The sequence below is a fragment of the Podarcis muralis genome, chromosome 7, assembly GCF_964188315.1.
Source record: "Podarcis muralis chromosome 7, rPodMur119.hap1.1, whole genome shotgun sequence".
Classification (NCBI taxonomy): Eukaryota; Metazoa; Chordata; class Lepidosauria; order Squamata; family Lacertidae; genus Podarcis; species Podarcis muralis.
In genome coordinates this window covers 22,136,533-22,154,779 of record NC_135661.1, presented here as the reverse complement: position 1 = coordinate 22,154,779, position 18,247 = coordinate 22,136,533, and the positions used below count along the sequence as shown (strand labels likewise).

The 18,247-nt window shown below is 48.5% G+C and overlaps 1 protein-coding gene across 3 annotated transcripts in view; it reads right to left on the bottom strand.

Moving 5' to 3' along the window:
* The window catches only part of NOC2L (NOC2 like nucleolar associated transcriptional repressor), a 120,934-nt gene that overhangs the window by 26,612 nt on the left and 76,075 nt on the right, over positions 1-18,247 (bottom strand). For all 3 annotated transcript variants that reach the window (XM_028740775.2, XM_028740777.2, XM_077931371.1), the window contains 2 exons: positions 14,023-14,162; positions 5,161-5,272 (listed from right to left, as the gene is read on the bottom strand). In XM_028740775.2, the coding sequence (XP_028596608.2) occupies positions 5,161-5,272; positions 14,023-14,162 (252 nt within the window). The remainder of the gene's footprint in view (positions 1-5,160; positions 5,273-14,022; positions 14,163-18,247) is intronic.

Below are 18,247 nucleotides of genomic sequence, written 5' to 3'. Positions count from 1 at the left end.
TAGTGCAATGCCTGAACCTGGCTCGCCAGCCAGACTTAAGGCAAGGTTTTGCTTCTGGGTTATACTTCCGGGGTCGTTAAAGAGAAAGAGCAAAGAATCACGCTGCACAAGCAGAATGGCCAACTAAGTCAAAGCTCTCGGCTACGAGATGATGCGGGGTCAATGCTCTGTAATTCTCAATGACCTTCTCAACGACCCTGTGAGGCTGGGAAGTGACAGAGAAAACAGGTGCCCTTCTCCCAAAGCCACCCCGGTGAGGTCTATGGTAGAGAAAGGATCTGAAGAAATATTTTAGATGCGATGAAAGGCTTGCTGTGGTTAGAGCACCATCTCTAGGTAGGGCTGGGGAATGTCCCCTGCCTGAAACCCCCTGCAGAATTGTTGGCAGTCAGTGCAATGAACCCTGTGCCAGATGGGACAGTGGTCGGACTCTGTATAAGGCAGCTTTCCTATATTATTCCCTTCCCCTAAACCCTGCCATTTCAAACAAATGAATCAAACCCCAAACAACAGACAGTGCTGTATCATAAACTCCTTTTCAAGCCTCCCTTAAATTTCAGAAGCAGTTTGATAACTAGCACCGAGTATGTGTGTGCGCGTGTTTCTGTGTGTGTGCGTGTGCGTTTCTGTGTGAATAAACAGCAGCCCAAAGCTGCCCCCACCCCCCCACCAGAGCTCAATAAGCTAAACTGCGGAGGGTATGCAGATGTTGGGTCTTCCTTTGCTGTGCAACACCTGGTGGAACAATATTCCACCTCCCCTCCATCTTCCAGAATTCATTCCCTTTTCCATGTCCTGGGCCTCTCTTTCTCTCCCACCCCCCACCCTTGGAGTCCAAGCAATGGGGCCCCCACACATCCATCAGCGACCCACCATTTAAAGAGTCAGCTGAGTGCATTTGTGTCTCTCCTCTTGGGACTCTCTGAGCTTATCAGTTAACCTTCCTTATTTCTACATCCCCAACCCTGCAAACACACCCACCCAAGGAGTGCGGTGGGGGGAAGAGATGGATTTTAGATTGTCAGAGCAGCCCTGCCCCCTATGGGGAGGTGGGAGGAGCAGGCGGGTTAGAAGGGAGAGAGACATGGGGGAAAGTTTTCCCACCTTCATTTACCCAAACTTGCTTTCCTGTATTAAGTGTCTGAACAAGGGCTACTGCCGGTGGAACGAACCTCTTGGCAGTCTGTGTGAATTGATTCTTTAAGTATGCATTGTTATTGTTTTACACTATATTTATGTACACACAGAGAGAGTTTTTATCGTTTAAAAAATTGCAATCATTTTTTTCAATTTTAAAATATTTCTGTTTCACGTATGCTTTTCTTATACAGCAAATCACTCCAGGAAGCAATCCCTAAATGGAAATAAATAAATAAAATCCGCTTCCCAAGTGCCGCCAAAGAATGAGGAATGCCCTCCAGCATCCTCTTAAACATAAGCAGAGCCGGATAATAAAATAATAGCAATCATTAGCTGTAAAGTAGAGCCGAATCTCAATCTCCTTTCAAGTAGGACTGAATCCCAGCAAGGACCCACCTTGTTTTGTTTCTTCTGATTGTAAGTTGTTCTAAACAGTTTTTAATACTGTAATTTAAAGTCGTCAATCCCTGCTGGGACCTTAGAGCGAAAGTCAGGGGGTAAATAATTGACAGCAGTAGCTTTGAGCAGAGTGCTATCCTAATAATAGCAGTAATAATAAACTTTTAAGTAGAGCCAAATTCTACGATTCTACGAAATCCTCTGAAAAAGAATAAGAATAAACAGTAGGACCCCCTTCCCTGAGCCATGCCCCCTACCCTATACGCTGAGACCCTTCCAGAGGCCCACTCAACCTCTCCTGAAACATGTCTCACCCCTCAATAGAGGGAGAGCGAAGGGAGAAGCCGCCAGTCGGGGGGGGGGCAGGGCAGGTGCTCTTCGCGCCAGAGCAGCCAAGGCGGCTGTCAAGGCCCATCACTGACACGACTCTTATCTCCGGTGGCAGGAGCCAGGGGAATTCCAGCACCTGGAGGGGCGGCAGGAGACGTGCAGGCTGTCAGCGGCGGGTGGTGACAAGGGCACGGGGGAAAGCAGAAAGGGGGGAGCAGCACGGTTAGAGAAAAGAGGAGCCGCAGAAGGCCCCTTTCCCTGCTGTTACTTTAGGATGAGAGCAGCAGGGAGGGAAGAGTAATTGCATCCTTTGTCACGCAAAGCACACGCCAGGATTCCCGAGAAATTCATTTGAACGGTGGAAATAAGGTGACCTCAGGAGATGGGGCTGGATCTTAGGAACATAGCAGGCCTGTCTAAATAAAAAAGAATGGTCACACACAAACACCCTGCCCCTGGACAACGTAAGTCCTTGCATGGAGAAAACTAGCACTTCAGGGTTCTGCAGTGGTGATCTCCTTGGTGTGCCATTTTCGACACATAGCAAGTTTTGTTTCTGAACGGGAGGGGGGAATCAAATACATGAACACAGTAACATAGGAAGCTGCCTTATACCGTCAGACAATGGGTCCATCTAGCTCAGTATCCTCTGCCCTAACTGGCAGCCACTCTCCAGTGTTTTAGGCCGAGGCCTCTTTCAGCCCTACTTGAGAGTCAGCCTGGGATCATCATTTGCATGTAGAGCATATGCTCTGAACTCGGGACCTCGCCTGCGACACAAGTGCTTAACTTCTGGGGAAGTGGGGGGTGCTGGCTCATCTTCAGTGGCCTAGTAGCTCCCAACATGCGAATCTTAGACAAGAACAGCTCACAGGCTGCTGTGGGGACAACAGCTCAGAGGCCTAAACTACCTCACATTGCTGTTGTCAGGACAGCATGATCCTACTCAGAGTAGACCCACTGAAATCAGTGGACGTGACTAATCCTGGTCCATTGATTTCAATAAGTCTGCTCCTGAGCAAAACTAAGCTGGGTGTGTGTGTGTGTGTGTGTGTGTGTGTGTGTGTGTGTGTGTGTCACAGTTGCCAACGTTTCCCTTTTTTTAAGGGAAGTTCCCTTATTCCGAATAGGATTCCTCGCAAGAAAAGGGAAAAGTTGACAGCTATGGTGTGTGTGTGTCTTTATATCTCTCTATCTCTCTATCTCACAAAAATACTGGAACCAGAAGATTGAAAGGAAGTTCTGCATTTTGAGAAGCTTATTCCCACACAAACGCTTCCTTCTTATAAAGGGGCTGCTTGTCTTCGGCGAAGAGTCATGAACCAAGATCTCCCCAACGCAGGCGCTCAGTCCGTGTGCGCCGTCCCCACCCGCCGTGGGCGAGCTGCCTGTTGCATGAGACCAGCGCCATCGGATGTGGTCGCTGGCGGAAGCCAGGAGGAAAAGCACGCTGAGACCACGGGGGCGGCTGGGCTGATATATGTGGCTTGCCACGAGGGAGGAGGCGTCGCCGCTGGGACCCTGTTATCTACCGGAGGTTGAGGGCTGGGAGCTCGGCAGCGCAAGCGGGGAGCGAGAAGGAGGAAGGAAACAGATGCACGGAGGGGAACAGCCAAGAAGCCGCAAGGGGTCCAGGAGAAAGAGAGAGAGAGAGAAAGACGGAGAGAAAGAGTGCCGGGGAGGGGGGCTTCGCTGGCCGCTGCAGGCGGAAAGGATGTGGTTAACAAACGGACGTTTGCAACGACATAAAAAAATAACCACAGGAGGGTTCTCGCTTCCCAGCAAACCACGGTGGCTTGGCTAATTCCCAGGCAACGGCCTCTCCCCAAACCACCACCCCTCCCCACCCCAAACTTTGCACCGTCTGCCGTTTCTCCTTTTCCTTCCCACCCTCCCCTTTCAAAGAGCACAAATAGCCAGACGCCAGGGGAATAGCAAAGCAGGATGGGGGGGGGGCTCTCACGCCCGCCCCATAAAGAATGCAAGCAACAGATCCTGCACAGAGGTTGCTACACAGCTGAGTTACGCTGTAGGATTTGCTCCCAAGTCCGCATTCGCAACCCATGTTTAAATCACTGCGATACCACTTGCAACAGTTGTAGCTTCTTCCCACCCCCCAGGTAATTCTGGGAACTGTAGCTTGTTAAGGGTGCAGAGAGTTATTGGAAAAATCTCTACTCCCCTCACACACACACATACTGTGCAGTTTTAGCAACCAATTCACAGGGAATTCTGGGAACTATAGTTCTGTGGGGGGGGGGAATTGGGGGGAGGTATCCTAACTACTCGCAGCACCTTTTAATGTTCTACAGCTCCCATAGTTCTTTGGGGGAAGCATTGGCTGCTTAAAATGGTATCACAGCACTGTTTATATATCGTGTAAATGTGGCCCCACACGACGCAGTTCCCAAGAGGCAGCTTGCAGCTCAAATTTGGGGAAGGGGGCAGATTCCTAGGGGATGCACAAAATTTGTCCCGAATGTGGGGGGCAGCATAGCAGCCGCCTTCAGCACAACCCTTGAGTCCGGTTTACCAAGCCCAACTAACTAAAATAACTGCAAAGCAAAACTTAAGAGAGGGAGCCATTCTGGACCTGTAAGAATCGACATTGCAGCTAAACCTTTATCAGGCCAACAACATTTCAAAACAGTGTGCAAGCTTTGGAGTCCTCCAGAACTCTTCATCGTCAGGCCAGATGGCTGCTGCTTTGGTACCAAGCCAAACATAAGCTTTTGCTGTTAACATAGAAACCCCTAAACAAGACTGTTCTATACATTTAAAGCTGTATCATACCACTTTGAACAGTCACAGCTTCCTCCCAAAGGATGAGTGCTGAGAGTTGCTAGGAGACTCCTATTCCCCCGGCAGAGCTTCAATTCCCTGAGTGGTTTTCTCAGTCAGTCCCTCTCTTCCCAGGGAATTGCAGCTCTGTGAGAGGAATGGGGTCTCCCAACACCTCTCAGCACCTCCTTTACAAGATTACAGTTCCCATGATCCTTTGGGGGAAGACATGATGGTTTAAAGATTACAGTTCCCATAATCCTCTGGGGGAAGCCATAATGGTTTAAAGTAGTGCGATGCCGATTTAAGTGGATATTGCAGGCGGAGCCCAACTTGGAAGCAGTTTGTCCAAAAGACCAACCTGCACACTGAAATCAACGGATGACGCTGTCTTGGTAGCAGAGCCACTGGTGGTCCACCCTGTGCCCACCTGGAAGAGGTCCTGAACACACAGGAAGCTGCTTTATATTTTATTACTGCGCCATGCACGCTGATGAACAGAGCACTCACCTCCAAGATAAAGGGCAAGACAGGAATGAATGTCCGAGTGCTCTCCGACAGCAGGGTCAGGGCCCGAGCGCAGTGCATGCGCAGGGGGTAGAAGCGAGCTGTGGGCACCAGCCTTGCAGGGAGAGAAAGAGGAGAGAGGAGAACGGTCGTCAGCCACAGAATCAAAACTCTCAATCCTGCTATAGAGGTTTCTGCCATGAGAGCCAAACCTGAGAATTGATTTGTTGGCAGAACAGCTCCACATGTATTTCTACAGGCCTTCTAATGCACACTTTGTCCACCACCAGCATAAGGACAAGGCAAAAGGAACAGCAACAATGGATGAACATAAGCAAAATGCAGTTTTGCATTTTCTTCGGTTTGATTTGAGCCAGGGTTGAACACTAAGGAGTTAAAAGCATGGCTTGAAAGTCCACGAGGCAGAAACTAAGCTTTTAAGGGCTCAGTGACTGATTTTTATTTCTTTACAGCAAGGGTGGGTAGAGAGCCCAGATCCCATCAACTCCAGGCAATATGACCAACAGTCAGGGATGATGGGAGATGGGATCCCATAGCATTAGGAGGACCAGAAGTTCCCCACACCTGGACTAGAGGCTTCTGGGAGTGGGAAGTACTGCTCAGAAAGGCGGCTCCCTGTTGCGTCTCTGCACGAGTTTCTGCCCTGGATTTTATTAAACTGGAAATGCAATATTTCCTCTTTATTATTATGACATCTATATCTAGCAGTTACCGTATTTTTCGCACCATAGGGCGCACCGGACCATAGGGCGCACCCAGTTTTTTGGGGGGGAAATAAATTATTTCCCCCCCAGGCGCGGGCTGGGGAAGCTCGAGCTTCCCCCAACCCCAGCCCCCAAACAGGTAGCTCTCTGCAAGCCGTGGGAGCCCTCTTGTGGAGAGATCTGCGAAGCCTGGAAGGGCTGAGCTCAGCGCGCGCAGGCTTCGGCATGCTGGCAACCCTGCACAAACAGCGGGAGCGCTCCCGCTGCTTGCGGGGAGGTCCGGGAAGCCTGGACGCGCTGAGTTCAGCGCGCGCAGGCTTCGGCATGCTGGCAACCCTGCGCAAACAGCGGGAGCGCTCCCGCTGCTTGCGGGGAGGTCCGGGAAGCCTGGACGCGCTGAGCTCAGCGCGCGCAGGCTTCGGCATGCTGGCAACCCTGCGCAAACAGCGGGAGCGCTCCCGCTGCTTGCGGGGAGGTCCGCGAAGCCTGGACGCGCTGAGCTCAGGCTTCGGCATGCTGGCAACCCTGCGCAAACAGCGGGAGCGCTCCCACTGCTTGCGGGGAGGTCCGGGAAGCCTGGACGCGCTGAGCTCAGCGCGCGCAGGCTTCGGCATGCTGGCAACCCTGCGCAAACAGCGGGAGCGCTCCTGCTGTTTGCGGGGAGGTCCGCGAAGCCTGGACGCGCTGAGCTCAGCGCGCGCAGGCTTCGGCATGCTGGCAACCCACCCCTCTCACTCTCCAGGCTTCAGCGAAAGCCTGCATTCGCACCATAGGACGCACACACATTTCCCCTTCATTTTTGGAGGGGGAAAAGTGCGTCCTATGGTGCGAAAAATACGGTACATATACAAAAACAGCTGAAATTACTGCATATATAAAAGTAGTGCTTAGAAAACAATTATAAATATTAAAACTGATTAAAAACTACACCAGCCTATCAAGTAAAATCCATGCAAGTCCAAAGCAGATTTCAAAAAAGTTTTTAGAAGATGGGTGGAAATACAAATGTCCATAGCAGGCATCAGAAAAGGCAACAGAGAAGGTGCCTCCCTGTTGTCTCTCTGCATGAGTGGCTGATCTGAAGACTTGTAAAAGCAGGGATGGGGGAACCTGTGGCTCTCCAAGCATTACTGGACTTCAACTCCCATCAACCCCAACTAGCATGGCCAATGGCCAGGGATGATGGGAACTGGGAGCCTAACATCTGGAATGTCAAGAGTAGGCATAGGCAAACTCGGCCCTCCAGATATTTTGGGACTACAAGTCCCATCATCCCTGACCACTGGTCCTGTTAGCTAGGGATGATGGGAGTTGTAGTCCCAAAATATCTGGAGGGCTGAGTTTGCCTATGCCTGGTCAAGAGTTCCCCCATTCCTGGCACAATCAGGGACAGAGTTCAAGGGTCGCCATCCCAGAACAACTGCTCCGCTTAAAGAAACGTAGAGATCTACAGGAACTCACACCTTTCTTCCTGCTTCTACACCCTCTGCAAGTCCTTCCCACTTTTCAAAGTCATTCCCCGATCACAGCTCTTGTTCTGAGAAGCAAATCACATCACACTGCTCCCCACTCCCACCCCCACAAAACGGCAACGGCGACTGCTGAGATTGTAAAAACCAACGAGGGCGAGAAACTGCATCAGCCGCACCATATAAATCACACACCACCCCTTCACCCTCACCCCCACCCACCCACCCGCCAAATAGTGAAATAATTATCACTGGATCCATTATGGAAATAAATCTACTTTCCCGCCCCCCGAGACCTGGCAACCGGCGAAAGCGATGACGAAAACCTTCTACAGGAATTAATTGATTGGGGGATAAACCTGTTAAAAGGTATAGATTTACTGTAAACCAAGGCCATTAATTTCAGAGAGCGAGGCAAGGCGACAGCCGGCTTAAAAACTTCCCAGCGGCGAGGGACAGGCCTGGAATGAAGTATGTGCCAGGAGAGTTTGTCGCCGGACCAGCTGACCGGTGAGCTGCGAGACAGGAAAAGGCTGGAGTATGAGATAGGTGGTTGCCTGAGGAACACAGAAGCTGCTTTCTATCGACTTGGACGACTAGCTAGTATTGCCCACACTGACTGGCAGGTGCTCTCCAGGGTTTCTGGCCTGGAATCTTTTGTAGCCCAATCTAGAGATGAAGGGGATTGAACCTGGAACCTTCGCTTTACAAGGCAGATGCTCTTCCACTGAGCTACAGTCCTTCTTTTAATACATGGGAAGCTGTCTTCTACTCAAACCATTGATCCATGTAGCCCAGTGCTTTCCAAACTTGGGTCTCCAGCTGTTGTTGGACTACAACTCAGATCATCCCTAGATAGAAGACCAGTGGTCAGGGATGATGGGAATTGTAATCCAAAAGCAGATGGAGACCCAAGTTTGGGAAACACTGGGCTAGCTTAGTGTTACTCACAGAGACAGTGTGGTATAGTGGTTAAGAGTGTTGGACTAGGACATGGGTAGGCAAACTAAGGACCAGGGGCCAGATCCGGCCCAATCACCTTCTAAATCTGGCCCGCGGACGGTCCGGGAATCAGCGTGTTTTTACATGAGTAGAATGTGTCCTTTTATTTAAAATGCATCTCTGGGTTATTTCTGGGGCCTGCCTGGTGTTTTTACATGGGTAGAATGTGTGCTTTTATTTAAAATGCATCTCTGGGTTGTTTGTGAGGCATAGGAATTCGTTCATTTCCCCCCCTTCAAAATATAGTCTGCCCCCCCACAAGGCCTGAGGGACAATGGACGGCCCCCCCTGCTGAAAAAGTTTGCTGACCCCAGGACTAAGACCTGGGAGACCAGGGTTCAAATCCCCGCTCAGTCTTGAAGCTCACTGGCTGGCCTTGGGCCAGTCACAATCTCTCAGCTGAACCTACCTCACAGGGTAGTTGTGAGGGAGAAAACCTTGTACGCCACTTTCAAGCTCTTTGAGAAAAAGGTGGGATATAAATGCAAATAAACAAATAAATTTCCAGGTAGGGTTGGAGATGGCTGCTGTCTAAAACCCTGGAGAACCTGTCTGTGTCGACAACACTGAGCTAGCTAGACCAGTGGTCTGGCTCAGTATAAAGGGAGCTTCCTGTGTTCCTGGCTGGCATCTGCCGTGCAATGATACATCTCCTATATACAGTACACAGAACCCGCAAAGCATAAATGTTTATCCGCTGCCAGCCAGTGTAGGCAACACTAAGCTCCCTACATTACTCTCAAACAAGAAAATTACCAAGAGGAGCAGTAGCTGCAGTTATATTTGTGGGGCAAAAGCTTATTAAAACATTCTGGAATTCTGTGAAGACAGTAGCGGTGTACAACTGTGTACCTGAGTACCTGAGGTACCTGTGTACCTGAGGACACAAAACTTGTGCAGTAAGTCACACACAATGTTCAACCAGTGTCTTGTCTGTGTACATTTGAGAACAAGTGTTGCATAGTGGTTAGGGTGCTGGAATAAAGGTAAAGGTAAAGGTACCCCTGCCCGTACGGGCCAGTCGTGTCCGACTCTAGGGTTGCGTGCTCATCTCGCTCTAGAGGCCGTGAGCCGGCGCCGTCCAAAGACACTTCCGGGTCACGTGGCCAGCGTGACGAAGCTGCAGCTGGCGAGCCAGCACCAGCGCAGCACACGGAAACGCCGTTTACCTTCCCGCTATAAAGCGGTCCCTATTTATCTACTTGCACTTAAGAGTGCTTTCGAACTGCTAGGTGGGCAGGAGCTGGGACCGAACGACGGGAGCTCACCCCGCCGCGGGGATTCGAACCGCCGACCATACGATCGGCAAGTCCTAGGCACTGAGGTTTTACCCACAGCGCCACCCGCGTCCCCGTTAGGGTGCTGGAATAGGACTAGGGAAATCTGGGTTCCAATCCCCACTCAGATCAGTTGGTGCCTTTGGGCCAGTCACTGCCTCTCAGCCTAAATCTACCTCACAATGTTGTTGTTGTGGGGGGGGGGTGTATGCCACCTTGAGCTCTTTGCAGAAAATATTAACAGTGCAGCACCAGAGCTAGGCAAGTGTGCCCACTTCCACACAAAGGCCTGTATATATAGCGACAGCTTGTACCTGTGTTCAGGGTAATGTGTGAACAAGCCTAGCATCATGTCTGAATGTGGTTGCTGTGCGGTTGGTGCCAACGACAAATGAACCACGTTCAAACTGCCTGCCCGGTGGGTATCTTTGGGCAAAGTATTTTCAGCAAGAGGCACCTCAGAAATAATTACATTTTAAAAGAAAAAAAGATGGAACATTTGAAGAGAAAAGAAGAAGGGTGGTTCTGGGTATATGTGATTAACTTGGAGAGACAACCCCCCACCCCGGCCGCCCTTATATTCTTCTCAGTCCTAACTACACACACACACACACACACACAACTTGTTCTTGGCAAAGCATTGTTTTTTTAACACAGCGACAGCCAAAATCCATTCTGGCAGCCGCACACAGCACTCTTGAACCCCCAGGCCCACATTCCTGCCCCACAACTCTTCCCTCAAATCTCTGTCAAACCGCAGGAAACGAAGGCCGACGAGCCCCCCCCCCCCTCCACCATGCGCCAGAGGGTGGGGGGGCCTTCGGAGGCAGCGGGCGAAAGGAGTCAATTCCAGCTTCTGTCGGCAACCCCTGTGCTGCCTAGTTATCTTGTTTAAGCACATTTAAAATTCTGCCCTGGTTCCTGCCTGAAGCAAGAGAGCTCCCGTGGACGGCATTAGCTTCCACTCTCTTCCACGGCTCTGTTTCTCGAGGGCAAAGCGCCACCTTCTGGGCAAAAAAGTAACCAGCACGGTGCGCTTCTCAACCACCCAATGTTTAGAATTAAAACAAGCCAAAAGCGTTCCTTCTAAAATCTGTTGCCATTAAGAAATCGATCTTTATCAAGTACAGTGGCACCACGGGTTACATACGCTTCAGGTTACAGACTCCGCTAACCCATAAATAGTGCTTCAGGTTAAGAACTTTGCTTCAGGAACAGAAACCGTGCTCCGGCGGCGCGGTGGCAGCAGGAGGCCCCATTAGCTAAAGTGGTGCTACAGGTTAAGAACAGTTTCAGGTTAAGAACGGACCTCTGGAACAAATTAAGTACTTAACCCGAGGACAGTGGTACCTCAGAAGTCAAATGGAATCCGTTCCGGAAGTCCATTTGTCTTCCAAAACGTTCGGAAACTAAGGCACGGCTTCTGATTGGCTGCAGGAAGCTCCTGCGGCCAATCAGAAGCAGTGTCAGACATTTGGGTTCCAAAGAACATTCGCAAACCGGAACACTCACTTCCGTGTTTGCAGCATTTGGGAGCTAAAACGTTCGAGTCACAAGGCATTTGTCAACCAAGGTACGACACTATTGTTTTTTCATGGTCGATGGCCAGGACTGATGGGAGCTGCAGTTCAAAAACATCTGTAGGGTCAAACTTTACCCTCACGTGTGACAGGTGATGAACCAAATTTCCAGAGCTCCACTGGAAGGCTGTTTTCAGCTGAAAACTCATGGTGCTTTTTAGCAATTTGCAGGAGCTATATCTGAAAACTATTTGATTTCTTAGTGCCATTTTGAGGCACGGCAGATGGCTGCAAGTTCAGCCATGTGTATTTTCCAGGTAGGGCTGGGAGAGAACCCAGCTTGAATCTCTGGAGAGCTGCTGCCTTCATTGTAAACAATACCAAGATAGATGGACCAATGTCTTTTGAGATGGGCTCAATATAAGGCAGCTTCCTCCGTTCATATGTCTTAAGAGAAAAGCTTAATGAGTCAAAGCACTGGTCCACCCAGCTCAGTACTGTCTACACTGACTGGCAGTGGCTTTCCCCAGGGATTCAGACAGGGTTCTCTCTCAAGTCTACCTGGTGATGCCAGAGACTGAAGCTGGGGGTCTTCTGCATGCAAGACAAATGCTCTAACTGACTGAGGTACAGCCCTTTTAAACATTCGTAAGAGACCAGTTTGAATTTTTAAAAAGTTTGTACAAATGCAAACAATCTATCTGCACAGGTTACTCTAGATGCAGAATATGGATGGAACAAGGACCTCTTCATGCTCCATCCATATTCTGCATCTAGAATAAACAGCATACCTGATTTCTAACGTCTGTGCGAACTTTTAAAAATTCAAGCTGGTCTCTCTAGATACAAACACCCTCCATTTTCAAAGCTTTTAGGGCCTGTTTAAAAAAAACACAACTTTTGCACACCATCCCAAGAGCCGTCTTCTTATGTGACAGTCACCAGCAAAATTCCGCTCCTCTCCTCCCAGGGACCTGCTGAGCTCACCTTTCCGGGAGGCCTCAGAGGCAGCTGATTTATCTGCTTAGACAGGTGGAAAACTGCCTCAGCTCGTCCGCAGGACAATTAAAAGCCCCGCTTAAGTGACGGAAAGACATCTCAGGGGGTGAGGGAAAGAGAGAGATTGAAGGGGGGAGAGAGGCGAGCTCTGGAAATCGTTTAAACCTGTTTATCTTCATCAACACTCAGAGGAGCCTGGAAACGCAAGCAACGTAGGTGTTTTTTTTAAAAAAAAAACCAACCGTGCAATCTGGACACGGCATTAACAGGATTTCTGGAGATTGCTGGAGTTTTAGAAAATTTACTGCACACCCATTAGCCTCCAAGTGTGGTCCCAAAGCACGGAATCAGCTGGTGTGGGCCTGAGTGTGTTACGTGTGTGTTTCAAATAACAAAAACATTCAGGGTTCTTCATACAGGTATAGGTTTGCAGAAATATGTCAAGAGCATCAACAAATCTCAAGCTGCTCCTTTTCAGGGGCCACCACTCATTCTGGATACTTTGTGCTTGTGCTGGTTTATGATGTTCTAACCCAGGGAGAGCTGCCAACATGGTGCCCATGGGCACCAGTGTGCCCGCTGCTATGTCCTATAATGCCCACAAAAAGCCTCAGTAAATTAACCCTCAAAATTTCAGCAAGGGCCCAGCCTCTCCAACACTGAACATGCCCCCTTAAACATGCCCACATTTCACCAGGTGCCAGGATTGGACACCTGCCCTCTTTTTCTTTGCAGGTGCAAAGAGCTTCCTTTTTACCCTGTCTGCAATATGGGCTGAAAGCCATATGATACCACTTTAAACACACATCGCTTCTCCCAAATGATACAGGGAACCATGATCTGTTAAAGGAGCCAAGAGTTGTTAGGAGACTCCTTTTCCCTCTCACAGAGCAAGAATTCCAGGGGAAAGGGATTATTAAACCACTCTGGAAATTGTATCCCTGGGAGGGGAATAGGGGGTCTCCTAACGACTCTGGGCACCCTTAACAAACTACACTTCTCAGGATTTTTTCGAGGAAACCGTGACTCTTGAAAGTGGCATGATACTGCTTTAAATTCATAGTGCAGATGTGGCCTCAGTGAGTGGCTGATGGAGATTTCTCTCCCCCCCCCCCCAATAGGGCAGCTGTGCGGGATTGGGATTGCCCACCCTATTTTTGTTGGTCCTGTCTTCCTCCCCACCCTTCTTTCAACATGGTGGCCATTTTGCAACATGCCACCCACCTCCCAGCAGACATTTCGTGACAGGCACCTACGTCACTTTCAAATGAAGGCCAGAAGGCAGACCAATGTCCATGAGCAGGTCAACCAGGAGATGTCATTGCCTTGGGAGTTGGGAGAGCAGGGAGCCCAACTGAGACAGAGACTAGAGTGCCAGCGACAGATGAGTTGACCAGTTCCTGGTTCTCAGCTAATTGACCCAGATGGAGGAGCCTGCTGAACTAGGTCCGAGGGCCCACTGAAGCAGATGCCATGACCACCACAGGTGCTGTTCCCGAATCCAAGGGACTGGGGGTCCCATCGCCATTCCTCCACCCGCTTTTCCTAAATTAATATATTTGGAGAGTGGACTTGTATGTTTCGAGAGCCAGTAAAGCATAGCACTTAGAGCGTCGGACTAGGACCTGAGAGACCAGGATTTAATTTCCCCATTAGAACAGAAAGCTCACTGGGTGCGACTCACAGCCTGACCTACCTCACAAGGTTGCTGTGAGAATAAAGTGGAAACAGGGGATAGGATAAAACAGAAGACATAAGAGAACTTTCTTCGCCAGCTTGAGCTCCTCAGAGGAAAAGTGGGATATGAACACATAGGTTTCAAAAGGCAAACAAGCGAAAGGCAAGACTGACACAGAGGAAACGAAAGACTTACTTAATGCAGCCTATGATGACTTGGGTCAACGGGTAGATCAAAGGCTCCATGATGTCGTTTGGGTGGATGGTGCTCAGGACCCGACACCAGAAGTACAGGCAATGGACATACTGCCAGTTGTAAACAGACTGGTAGTTTTCCTGAAGGGTGAGGAAAGAGGTAAATAGAGAGATCTTCTAACAGAGGTCACTGAAGAAACATAATTTATACAATTTGAAGGTGGGGGGGAGAGGATCTTATTCATTTTATTCATTTATTCATTTATTTATTTATTTACCATTTAGCTGCATTTACAAATCACATTTCTATAAAAACATACTGAATTCGTTGGATGATAGAAATATATATAAAATAGATATAGAGGCAACTCCCGATTGACGCGCACCTAACTGCACGACACCGAACCTGGAAGAGACTATAGCATACTAAAACAGCAGAATGCGGGAGGGGCAGAATGCTTTTTGCAGGCCCCAATGTAACAATTTCAAATGCAATGCAGAATCAATGCAAATATGAATGGCATATCCTGCTTACTGACCATCAGGCTCTCAAAGCTGTTTACAAAGTCCAAAAAGCACAATTGTCACTTCTTATCATCTCCTCTTCTTGCTCCCAATATCTTATTCAGTGTTTCCCAAACTTGGGTCTCCAGCTGTTCTTAGACTACAACTTGCAGTATCCCTGACCACTGGTCCTGCTAGCCAGGGATGATGGGAGCTGAAGTTTGAGAAACACTGCCTTAAGTCAATGATTTGATGGGAGCTGGGAGTCCAACGTCATCTGGAGGCCCACAGTTTCCACTTTCCCATTTTAAACAGTCTCAATGAGAGCAAGAGCAGGCACTCATGCAAAGACACAGCATGGAACCTCCTTTCTGCATGGTGCTCCTAGCTCCCATGAACCTTTAGATGGGGAACCTGTGGGGAACCTTTAAGATGGGGAACCTGTGGCCCTCCAGATGTCACTGAATTATAACATAATACTGGACATCCTCACATCTGCCTCACATCTGCCTTAGGCCTGACTACAGAGCCTGGCACCCATTGCCATTTTTGTGACTGATTAAAGAAGCACCACTCGAAGAAGAAAATTAAAAATCCTAGGCATTTTTAAACTCTGCCTGAACCATCTCACTTTTTCTGCCACTTGGGGGTGCTGGTTCCTCCACCGATAACTTTTTCTTTTTTAAAATTTACCAGATTGGAGAGGAATCCCCTAAACATATTTTAAAGTAGCCTATGCTTCTCACATTGCCACACTTCCCAGAGTGATTTAAGAGTCAATCCCTCTTCCCGGGGAACTCAGGGAATTGTAGTTCTGTGAGGGGGAATAGAAGTCTCTTCAGATCTCTTAGCACCCTTAAACTACGGGCCCCAAAATTATTTGAGCGAAGCCATGGCTCTTTAAAGTGGTATAATACTGCTTTAAAGATATGGGGTTGATGGAGGCAAGATGTGCTGCAGGTGTGTGCAAGAGCTTGGAGGGGGTAGGTTTTACATTCCCATTTCTATTTGCAAGACCTCCTTTGTTTGGTTATTCAATTGTTAGACTTCTAGAACTAGAATTGCAATGCAGGGATCACAGCAAAAGAATCCCTGACAGACAGACACTGAACTTCTGCTTAGAACTTTCATTGAAAGAGAGTCCACCGCCTTCCAAGGCAGGCCACCCGACTGCCAAACAGCTCCTCTGTCAGAAAGTTAATATCTTACATTCACATTCATTTAGACTCAAAGCACACCAAAAACTTTTGTTATGTTTCTGGCATTCATAGAAAACTTTTTCTTTCCTCCCACACCTTCCCAAATTGGTCTATTTATTATCTCTCAGCAGTTTTTAATTCCTGTTGGGTTTTCATGCCTTAATACTGTTTTAAGATCTGTGTTATTATATTCGATTTCTGCTTGTTTATCATTCAGCTGTGCTGTATTTTATTTGCTTCTTTTATTGTCAAGCAAAACGCCACCTTGAGCTCCTTTGAGGGAAGGCGGGATACAAATGTAATAAACAAATAAGTAAATAAATATTGCACTGTTAAAATCCGTTTTAACAATGTTTACGTGATTTTACTTTAGCTGTAAATTGCTTTGTGGTTTTTGGTTTTTTAAGAGGGATATATTGACTAAACCTAAGCAAATAAAATAAAAACATAATGTGGTTGTCACCGCAAGATCGTAATATTGCAAGAAAGGCTATGAACACTCAAAATAGGCTGCACAAGCGCAAAATAAACCCCGTTACTTTTGCATGGGGGAAAAGGCCATAGCTCATGTTCAGAGCATCCATTTTGCATGCAAAAACCCCAGGTTCCATCTTGAATGTCATCTCTAAATACGGCTGGGAGAGACTTCTGCCTGAGACCCTAGAGAGCCTCAGTCAGTCAGAGTAGACCAGTGTTACTCAAAGTTGGGTCTCCAGCTGTTGTTGGACTACAACTCCCACCATCCATAGCTAGCAGGACCAGTGGTTAGGGATGATGGAAGTTGTAGTCCCAAAACAGCTGGAGGGCCAACTTTAAGAAACACTGGCGTAGCCCATACTGAGAACTAGAGGAACAAGTGATCTAACTCAGCCTAAGACAGCTCCCTATGTCTTAAGGCAGGCATCCCCAAACTCGGCCCTCCAGATGTTTTGGGACTACAACTCCCATCATCCCTAGCTAACAGGACCAGTGGTCAGGGATGATGGGAATTCTAGTCTGAAAACATCTGGAGGGCCAAGTTTGGGGGTGATGCTTAGTGGCAGAGCACCTGTTCTTATGCAGAAGGTCCCAGGTTCAATCCTTAGCATCTCCAGGTACGGCTGGGAGAGACTACTGCCTGAAATCCTGAAACTCTGTTGCCAATTATAGAACCATAGGGTTGGAAGGGATCCCAAGGGTCATCTAGTCCAACCCCCTGCATGCAGGAATCTCAATACTGAGCTGGAAGGACCAGTGGCCTGACTCAGGATAAAGGCATCTTCCTATGCTTCTGTCTTTCCCCATCATTTACCTATTTGCCACTTGCATTGTAAAATGGATGCATTATCAAGATGGGCAGTAACAATAACTCGGGACCGACAGAAATTTAATCTGCGCCTCCCTCGCTCTGAACTGCCTCTCCCACCGTGGAACTAACTGGATTTGGGTCCTGTCTGGCTCACGGCTGAGGGTCTGAGAAGCCAAACAGATCCAATTAAGGTCCTAGACTTTGGTTATCTCTCCTCAGCTTATCTGCCATGTCTGAGCATCTTTTGGGAAGGGGGGGAGAGAGAAGGCTTAACATGGTAACCAACCCCTGCAAGCACCAGGGGTGTAAATCAACCCACTAATCTGTGTCGGTATTGTTTACTTTAAAACACCAATAAAGAGGGGATTAGCAATTTGCCTTGCATTAAGTCCACGTCAGACTGGATGAGACCCCAATCTGGGGATGGAAAGGGATAGGGGGGGAATTACCTGCTCTCTCCCACCCTATCTTACTTTTCCTCTGGTGGCTGAGTGGCGGGAGGGAAACAGGAGACACACAGCTCTAAAGGGGCCTAGGAGGACCCAGGCTGCAACAGATACAAAAATGGGGGCAAATGACAGGTTGCCAAAAAGAAGATGGGTTTTTTTGGGGGGGGGGGGACAAAGTGGGGAGACTCTATAATCTTCTTTGCTACTTGGTGGGGCTTTTGGTTAATGCGATGAAATGCAGATTTCATATATCAACAGAAGACACGCCAGAGCATGACAGCTGATAAAGCCAGGCTGTTGTTGTGAGAGATATCTCTTTTTATTCCACCACCCCCTCAATAAAGACCAAGAGACAGATAAACAAAAAAATATCAGCACCTCTCTAAGGCTGCGTACACACTGTAACTTTAAAGCACATTTGAGGCACATCCTTTTTTCTGAAAGAAATATGGGCACTGTAGTTTGTTAAGGAGAATTGCAACTCTGCAATTCCTGCTAGGTGAAACTACAGTGTCCAGAATTCCTTGAGGATAAGAAAGTGCTTTAAAGGTATGGTGTGTAGACAGTCGATAAGTTATACTCCAGGTGTATCTTGAGCAATGGAACTAAATGGGGAGATTCAGGACCTAGACAGGAAACAGGAAGTGCTGGGACAGGAAGTTGTGGAAAGCGACCCTCCCATGCTCTCTCTGCAGCTTGACCAGAGTGGACTGATGTGTGAGTCAACACAGAACTGAACAAAGATATCTCACCTAGTGCTAAGAGACAGGAGGAAAAACATCTCCC